The 10,004-nt window shown below is 38.6% G+C and overlaps 1 protein-coding gene across 1 annotated transcript; it reads left to right on the top strand.

The window, feature by feature from the left end:
- Positions 1–6,060: 6,060 nt before the first annotated feature.
- On the top strand, positions 6,061–7,015 carry LOC109576882 (olfactory receptor 12D1-like). Its single transcript, XM_070777705.1, has one exon. It carries the CDS (start codon positions 6,061–6,063, stop codon positions 6,985–6,987), a length of 927 nt encoding a protein of 308 aa, XP_070633806.1. The 3' UTR covers positions 6,988–7,015.
- The last annotated feature ends 2,989 nt before the right edge of the window (positions 7,016–10,004 follow it).

Genomic DNA, 10,004 nt, shown 5'->3' with positions numbered 1-10,004 from the left:
CAGTTGTGTCCAACTCTTTGTGACCCCATGGACTGTAGCCCACCAGGCTCCTCTGTCCTTGGAAATTTCCAGGCAAGGATACTGGAACAGGTTGCCATTTCTTCTTCCAGGGGATCGTCCCAACCCAGAGACTGAATCCACATCTCCTGCCTTTCTTGCACTGGCAGGCAGATTCTTTACTAACTGTGCCACCTGGGAAGCCATATCCATACAATGGATAGGTAAAAAGAAAAAAAAAAGCACAGCTATCAAGCCACAAAAAGACATGAAGGCATCTTAAAGGCATATTAATAAGTGAAAGAAGATTCCAAGTACATGGCATTCTGGAAAAGGCAAAACTGAAGACAATAAAAAGATCAGTGGTCGCCAGGAGTCTGGGGAGGGAGAGATAAAGAGATCTAACTTGGGATTTTTAGGGCAGGAAAACCATTCTGTGTGACACTGTAACTGTGGATACCTGACATTATGCATTCGTCCAAACCATAGAATGTACAACACAAAAAATGAAACACGATGTAAACGGTGGGCTAGAGAAGGAAATGGCAACCCACTCCAGTGTACTTGTCTGGGAAATTCTATGGACAAAGGAGCCTGGCAGGCTACGGTCCATGGGGTCACAAGAGTCAGACACGACTTCACGAATAAACCACCACCACCACACAGGCTTGGAATGATGTGCCAGTGTTGATTCATTGATTGTAACAAAGGTATTTCTCTGTAGAGATGTTGGTAGTGAGGAGGCTGTGTGGGAAACGAGGAGGGGTTATGTAGGAACTAGGTATTTTCTGCTCAATTCTTCTGTGAAACTAAAAGTGCTCTGAAAGTCTGTTCATTTAAAACAGCAACAATAAAATCGATGTATTAAGAAGCAAATTTAAAATGAATTTGAAGCTTAAGTAATGCTGCCTAATAAAAACCAACATATACAAATCAAATATTCAGCTACAACAATAACGATTATATAGAAAAGTTAGTAGGCCATGAAATACAACTAAAAATAGAAATGAATTCACTTTTTAAAAATGAACAAAACTTACAAAAGTTTTTCTATCCAAAGATTTAAATTAAAACTGAATAAAAGTAGCAATATATCACATTTAAATATGAGATAATTAAATACTGTAACAGATATCTTGTACAAAAAAACAAAAACAAAATAAATCCAATAGACTTTAAAGAAAATTCCACAATCAGTGCAAAGGGAATAATGAAGGAGACCACACAATTAATGAATAATGTTCCTACCTAGACCACTCACTCTAGAGTCTGAACAGATCAGTTCACTTCAGTTCAGTTCAGCCTTTCAGTCATGTCAGACTCTTTGCAACCCCATGGGCTGCAGCATGCCAGGCTTCCTTGTCCATCACCAACTCCTGGAGTTTACTCAACCTCATGTCCATGAGTCAGTGATGCCATCCAACCATCTCATCCTCTTTCGACCCCTTCTCCTCCTGCCTTCAATCTTTCCCAGCAATAGGGTCTTTTCCAGTGAGTCAGTTCTTCGCATCAGGTGGCCAAAGTATCGGAGCTTCAGCTTCAGCATCAGTCCTTACAATGAATATTCAGGACTGATTTCCTTTAGGATGGACTGGTTGGATCTCCTTGCAGTCCAAGGGACTCTCAAGAGTCTTCTCCAACACCACAGTTCATAAGTATCAATTCTTCAGCACTCAGCTTTCTTTATAGTTCAACTCTCACATCCATACATGGCTACTGGAAAAACCATAGCTTTGACTAGACGGACCTTTGTTGGCAGAGTAATGTCTCTGCTTTTTAATATGCTATCTAGGTTGGTCATAACTTTTCTTCCAAGGAAAAAGTGTCTTTTAATTTCATGGCTGCAATCACCATCTGCAGTGATTTTGGAGCCCCCCAAAATTAAATCTCTCACTGTTTCCATTGTTTCCCCATCCATTTGCCATGAAGTGATGGGAACAGATGCCATGATCTTAGTTTTCTGAGTGTTGAGCTTTAAGCCAACTTTTTCACTCTCCTCTTTCACTTTAATCAAGAGGCTCTTCAGGTCTTCTTCACTTTCTGCCATAAGGGTGGTGTCATCTGCATATCTGAGGTTATTGACATTTCTCCTAGCAATCTTGATTCCAGCTTGTGTTTCATCCAGCCAGCATTTCTCATAATGTTCTCTGCATAGAAGTTAAATAAGCACAGTGACAATATACAGCCTTGACATACTCCTATTTGGAATACTCATATTTCCTATTTGGAAACAGTCTGTTGCTCCATGTCCAGTTCTAACTCTTGCTTCCTGACCTGCATACAGATTTGTCAAGAGGCAGGTCAGGTAGTCTGGTATTCCCATCTCTTTCAGAATTTTCCACAGTTTATTGTGGTTCACACAGTCAAAGGCTTTGGCATAGTCAATAAAGCAGAAATAGATGTTTTTCTGGAACTCTCTTGCTTTTTCGATGATCCAACAGATGTTGGCAATTTGATCTCTAGTTCCTCTGCCTTTTCTAAATCCAGCTTGACTATCTGGAAGCTAATGGTTCATGTACTGTTGAAGCCTGGCTTGAAGAATTTTGAGTATTAGTTTACTAGTGTGTGAGATGAGTGCAATTCTGCAGGAGTTTGAGCGTTCTTTGGCATTGCCTTTCTTTGGGATTGAAATGAAAACTGACCTTTTCCAGTCTTGTGGCCACTGCTGAGTTTTTCTAATTTGCTGGGATATTGAGTGCAGCATTTTTACAGCATCATCTTTTAGGATTTGAAATAGCTCAACTGGAATTCCATCACCACCACTAGCTTTGTTCATAGTGATGTTTCCTAAGGCCCACTTGATTTCATATTCCAGGATGTCTGGTTCTCGGTGAGTGATCATACCATCGTGATTATCTGGGTCATGAAGATCTTTTTTTGTATAGTTCTCCTGTGTATTCTTGCCACCTCTTCTTAGTATCTTCTGCTTCTGTTAAGTCCATACCATTTCTGTCCTTTATTGTGCCCATCTTTGCATGAAATGTTCCCTTGGTACCTCTAATTTTCTTGAAGAGCTCTCTAGTCCTTCCCATTCTATCACATGGAAATATTGAATGATAAGCAGGTCAGGCTTATCAAAGGCATGGAGTCACAGCGAAAGTGGCTATTTTGGTTGAGCCACAGAACTTCAACTGGGCCCGTCAGGGCCACAACCAATCCATCCACCATTAAGCCAGATAGACAGGCTATGTCCACCAGCTCCAAGTACCATCTGGGAGTGGCAGAGAGGGTAATAATTACTAGGAGGGATTATATCCTTTGACAACCACCCAGAAGCATCCAGCTATCCTGGGACAGTCAAAGATAAAGAACTGGATCAAGGAACCAGCCATAGAAATAAATACCTCCTGCAGGAAGCCCTTTAGCATTTTTGGCATCACTTTAAAGATGTAGGGGGGAAAAAAAGATATGGAGATTATCAAGGAAGGACAGAAATACAAATATATGGACTGAGAACAATATTTTACACAATGAGTATACAATAATTCTTATTGATTTGTATTCTATTCATAGCATATCCTAGAACAAGAAACTATTAATGTGATGAATATGTAATGAGTTTCGGCAAAGCAAGAAAAATAAACTGCAGTAGAAAGATACATAAAGTACATGGCATTCATAACTGTAATTAGAAAACTTTGATAGATGTTAGATCACATACAGGTACTCCTTCAATGAATCAGATTTTTTACCTAAAGGATATAGGAAGAAGTGAAGATACACATTGGAGAGACCAGCCTCATTCTCCCAGAGAGAAATGTGAGCTCAGGGACCCCAAAATTAAAGAAAATATTTTAGTGTTAATACCAACAGTGAAGAATCAGATTTAGAAGAAACAAAAACAATACTACTTCTCCATATTCCTCTTTTTTGTTTTGTTTTGTTTTCCATAGAACCACAGTAATAAATGAGCAAAATATTTAAAGGGTATTGAAATACAGATATCTTTCTGTATGGATCAATGGGATATCACTGGCCCTCATTCTTTAACTGTCATTGCTCAATTTCCTTCCATTTCATACAGAGTTTTTGAAGGAAAGTGCCCAAGATAAGAAAATGCATCCACACCTCTGGTCCCAGGAAATGAAAGGTAATTAAAGAAAACACGAAGTCATTGTGAATTGTCTCAAACTGTTTGTGGTTCTAAAACTAAGAAAGAAACACAGTAAGCAAAGAAAATAGGAACAACAACAAAAATGGAACTCAAGATGATGAATTCCCTGAGGAGAATCCTCTTATATTGCAAGGAAAGAAAGGTAACAGGTTAATTTTTATAATAATCTTCACAAACCCAGGGGACACTCTCTCTTAGGGATGATATGTTTAAAGATCCGTGGATCATAAAAACGGGCAGAATTTCAGCAAGAAGAGGTTTTAGAAGATGAAGAGCTTATACTGTAATCCCAATATAAACCATCACATCAAATATTTTTCTACTCTTTATTTTTCAAATATTTTTATACTCTTTATTTTTCAAATATTTTTATACCATTTACTTTTCAGGAGTGTCAACCTGATAAGGCTTCTTAACTGTGAATTTGAACACTCAACCAGGTAGGAAAATGAACTAGGAGACAAGCTGGAGAGTTGTCCATATTATCTGTCTTCTTGCCTGTAGTAAATTTACAAGCCAAGGATTTAGACCTGTTTCTTATCTTATAATGAACCTTGTGTTTGTAGATTATGAAGGTTCTTTACTGTCTACAATTTTATTGCCATATCTCTAGATATTCTCAAAAGTAGATATGTAATCTCTACATATTCACTGTGATGCAGTGAAATAAATCATTTAGTACAGAAAGTTTCATTGATATTTTTTTAATGTTAGGAAATGGTTTTTTCTCCAAATGAATTTTTGATACGATTTTGTTTTGTGTAGAGAACCAAAAATAATATCTGGCATGACAATTATATCTTAAGCAGGAGTCACAGAGTTTAACAATTTACAAAATATACTTGGCTATTAAGGAAAATTAATAATAATTATTAATTTCCCTGATGCTGGGAAAGATTGAAGGTGGGAGGAGAAGGGGATGACAGAGGATGAGATAGTTGGATGGCATCACCAACTCAATGGACATGAGTTTGAGTAAACTTTGGGAGTTGGTGATGGACAGGGAGGCCTGTCATGCTGCAGTCCATGGGGTCGCAAAGAGTTGGATACGACTGAGTAACTGAACTGGACTGATTAAGGAAAATTACTCTGAATCCCTTGAAGCCAATCTTTCATAAAGGTGTAATAAAAGTTAGATAATTTCTCAAACTTTATCTGGTTATAAAGCCTAGAATCCCACAGGATCCCTAGAAATGTCCCCTAATTCACTTTTCTACTTTAGTCACTTAAAATCTTTTGTCTCTCCTCTCAGGGATTTTCCAAACTTGAGATGATTTCCTGTTTATAGGGAACACTTTAATGTTTGCATCTCTATTCAGATTCTTATAGCTCTTATTATCCTTTCATTGTCTTTTTTTCTGAAGTGAAACCCTTCAGGTGGTTTCCTACTAAGTCAAGAGACAGCAGCGGGGAGTGCTTAAAAGTTTACCCTCTGTTAGAGCTGACTTGAGATGACAATAAGGAAGTTGCATCAGAATGTAGAAGTTCACAGCCAGATAAGATGCTAGGCTGGCAACATGCTCCGAATCTCTGGGTAAAGGAAAAAATAATGATAAACCTAATGAAGAAAACAAGTGGTTAGGAAACAGTCCATTACCAACATGTAACCTTAATATTTATGAAGTTAATGGTCCAAATATTATACAATTTCTGGTGCTGTAAATGGTTAAAATAACAATGCTCTCCCTCAGAATATGGTGTCTAGGTAGGAAAATCCTCAGCAGGAGGCCTTTGGTTCTGATGAAAGTGAAAGTGGCTCAGTCATGTCCGGCTCTTTGAATTCTCCTGGCCAGAATACTGGAGTGGGTAGCTGTTCTCTTCTTCAGGGAATCTTCCCAACCCAGGGATCAAACCCAGGTCTCCCACATTGCAGGTGGATTCTTTACAGGCTGAGCCACCAGGGAAGCCCACAGGAGATAGCATTTCATTATTGTTTTGTCTTTTAGGTGATGCTGAATCAAACTCCCATCACTGAATTTTTCCTCCTGGGAATGACAGACATCCAAGTACTGCAGCCGGTTCTCTTCGTGGTTTTCCTTACAATTTACTTTCTCAATTTGGCTGGAAATGGAGCCATCCTGATAGTTGTCATCTCTGATCCAAGACTTCATTCTCCTATGTATTTTTTCCTGGGAAACCTGTCATGTCTAGATATCTGCTATTCCACGGTGACTCTGCCAAAGATGCTGGAGAACTTCCTCTCTACACACAAAGCAATTTCTTTCTTGGGATGCATAAGCCAGCTTCATTTCTTCCACTTTCTGGGTAGTACAGAGGCCATGCTGGTGCCCGTGATGGCCTTTGACCGCTTTGTGGCTATCTGCAAACCACTTCGTTACACTCTTATCATGAGTCATCAGGTCTGTATCCAGATGGCTGTCACTATCTGGATCATTGGTTTTTTCCATGCCCTGCTGCACTCAGTAATGACCTCTCGCTTAAACTTCTGTGGTTCCAACCACATCCATCACTTCTTCTGTGATGTTAAGCCATTGCTCAAGCTGGCCTGTGGGAACACTGAGCTCAACCAGCGGCTGCTCAATAATGTCACGGGGACTTTTGCCGTGGGCTCATTCTTTCTAACCCTTCTCTCCTATTTCTACATTATTATTTATCTGTTCTTCAAGACCCATTCTTGTAGCATGCTCCATAAAGCACTGTCCACGTGCGCCTCTCACTTCATGGTAGTTGTTCTTTTATTTGGTCCTGTTTTTTTCATTTACATCCGTCCTGCCTCGGGTAGCTCCATGGACCAGGAAGGGATCATTGCCATTATGTACAGTGTGGTCACTCCTGTACTAAATCCACTGATCTATACTTTGAGGAACAAGGAAGTGAAGGAGGCATTGAGGAGGATGATCAGAAGGAAACTCTGACTTGAAGAAGTCTATGATATTTTCTGAAGCATAAACAAGCAATGAGACAGTTGAGATGTGAAATATATTGCTTCTCAAATTGTTTATCAAGTACATAAATACATATATATAGATAGATATAAATACATATATATGTGTGTACATGCTAAATCACTTCTGTCAGGTCTGACTCTGTGACCCTTTGGACTGTAGCCCTCCAGGCTCCTCTGTCCATGGGATTTTCCAGGCAAGAATACTGGAGTGGATTGCCATTTCCTCCTCCAGGGGATCTTCCAGACCCACGTCTCTTACACCTCTTGCATTGCCAGGGGGGTTCTTTACCACTAGAGCCACCTGGGAAGCCCATCTATACATGTGGACCTGGAAAAGGCTTGTCTAGTGTTCAACAATGCATTCTTAGGTAATAGAAATGAAATGTGAACAAATGAAACATCAGCCATGGAAGTCTAATGCTGAATTTGTTTTAGAGATACCAGTGATAAAGTAGATTTGCTATATATCTCAACAAACTCTTCTCTGGATTTAGTTACAGAAATTTGCCTCTGTTGCCCATGTAACATGTACAGTTTTTTAAGCCTGTCTAAATCACCCCTCCAGGTTAGCACATTTTAATGTGAGAAGTAAAATTATTATGCTTTCAGATTTTGAGAATTTTAATCTAGGACATAATTACTCAGAAAATTAAATGTTAACTCACCATTTAACATACTATTTAAGGGGAATTTTTTTAAGAGGTACATCATGATTTCTTGTTATCCAAGCAGGGAGGCAAAATAAATAAAATTATATTGTAATCATGAATGAACAGAAAATAACCAGTAATTTAACTTCAAATGATTTCAATATTTTTAGAACTCAATGGTCAAACTCTCAATTACTATGAAGTGTTATTAAAAATGGAGGCAGCTTGAAAAGACATCTCAAGAATATCTTGTATCTTATTTATGGTTTAGTTATTTTTCTCAACTTCTGGTCATGGAAAATGTTGATTTACAGAATTTTTTCTAATCTTTTGTTTTTCTTTTACATTCTACCCTTATTTCAACAAACTGTAAAGCAGTGTGACATGATGTAATATAAGAGAAATATTAAGAATAAATAAATTATTATATTCTTTCACTTCTCTGTTCTTAGTCTTATACTTAGTGGCTTTAACTGGTAACATTTTCATTATCACTGCAACTTCCATGGATGGCAGTCTCTGTTTACTTGTATATTTCTTCCTGAAACATCTCTCCTTCCTGGACCTATGTTATATTTCTGTGACTGGACCAACGTTCATCTGCAACTTGACTCTGCACAGTAGCAATATTCCCCTCTGGGAATGCATTTGCAGTGTTGTGCTTTCACTCTTTGTGGCTCTGCTGAGATGGCCATGCTCACAGTGATGCCTTATGATTGCTGTGTGGCCGTCTGTCTGCCTTCCTCTGCGCTCTGAAAGCATCATGAACGTCAACATCTGTACTCAAGAAATCTTGGCCATTTGGATCAGTGGGGTCATCTCTGAAGTTATGCATACATCTGCTACTTTCTCCATCACTTCTATGGTGCCAATATCATTTACAAACTCTCTGCAATATCTCCCAGCTCCTAAAACTCACTTGCTCCAATGAATATGTCAGTGAGCTTGGGGTTACTGGCTTCCTGTCCTTGATGGCATTTCTTTGCTTCATTTCCATTTGATTCACCCAATCACACACACACGCACACACAGACACATATTCTCTACTGTGTGGAGGATCCCATCTGCTGAGGGCAGAGCAAAGGCCTTTTCCACCTGCCCCCTCCACCAGCTGTCATCATATTGTGTGTCTCTACTGGTGTCCTTTGAGTTTCTAAAGCACATACTGACTCTCCAACTGCATTAGACTTTACTTGAAAGTGAAAGTCGCTCAGTCATGTCTGAGTCTTTGTGACCGCATGGACTAATGCAGTCATTGGAGTTCTCTAGGCCCGAAAACTGGAGTGGATAGCCTTTTCCTTCTCTAGGGGATCTTCCCAATCTAAGGATCGAACCCAGATCTCCCATATTGCAAGCAGATTCTTTACCAGCTGAGCCACAGGGGAAGCCCAAGAATACTGGAGCGAGTAGCCTATCCCTTCCCCAGCAGATCTTTCTGACTCAGGAATCGAACCATTCTTCTTCATTGCAGGCGAATTCTTCACCAACTGAGCTATGAGGGAAGCTTACTATTTTTATATTGTTTTTTTATAATATTTTGCTTCCGACACTTAATCTGATGCTCTAAAGCCTGAGAAACAAAACCATAAAGGCATCTCTAATAAAGTTTTCAAGAAAAGAAAAGCCTACCTCTTTTGCTGAGTCACATCTATTCATTCCTCACTGAGAAACAAATCAAAATATATTGGAAAAATATGGCAGAGTCAATCAAGAACTTAAAGCTCAAGCATAACTCATAATAAGGAAAATCATACCAATGGAGTGTCTCTGAGCAATAATAACATATACATGTGCTGCTTTGCCTACATAGAGTTATCTAAACACTATTCTTGTAAATAGAGTAGATTTAAATCTCACTATACAATGCCAAGTATGGTGAAAATATAAATTTTTTTAACTCTGAAGACTCCAACTTAATTATCCTTTCTGACTCATTTCTTTTTTTTTTTTCCTTTTTTGTTTTTCCCGTTTAATTTTTTTATTTTCACTTTGACTCATATTTCATCTCAGGTTATTATTATCTCCTGTGCTTTCTTTGCTTGGTACACATCTGTCTTTTCCTTCACTTTTAATTTTTCCAGGTCCCTTTTCTTTAGTCTAGACTCTTATTAAATAATGTATAGACAGACTTTGGTTCTGTTTCAGCTCAAGGGTCCCTCTTCAGGAATAAGGTAATTCCTTCAAAATTTCTGTACCACATTTTGTCTAATTTTTATCCCATTGTTTACTGTGCTTCTAATCTCTTATTTTCTTATTGTTGTCTTCATCATATGTCATATCTTCTTTTTCTTTGAGGACAGTGATTGTAAGGGCATCTGTACATTGCTTTCTGGCT

This window comes from Bos indicus, chromosome 23 (assembly GCF_029378745.1).
Source record: "Bos indicus isolate NIAB-ARS_2022 breed Sahiwal x Tharparkar chromosome 23, NIAB-ARS_B.indTharparkar_mat_pri_1.0, whole genome shotgun sequence".
Classification (NCBI taxonomy): Eukaryota; Metazoa; Chordata; class Mammalia; order Artiodactyla; family Bovidae; genus Bos; species Bos indicus.
The sequence above is the reverse complement of the archived record's forward strand: the minus strand, read 5'-3'. Positions and strand labels throughout refer to the sequence as shown.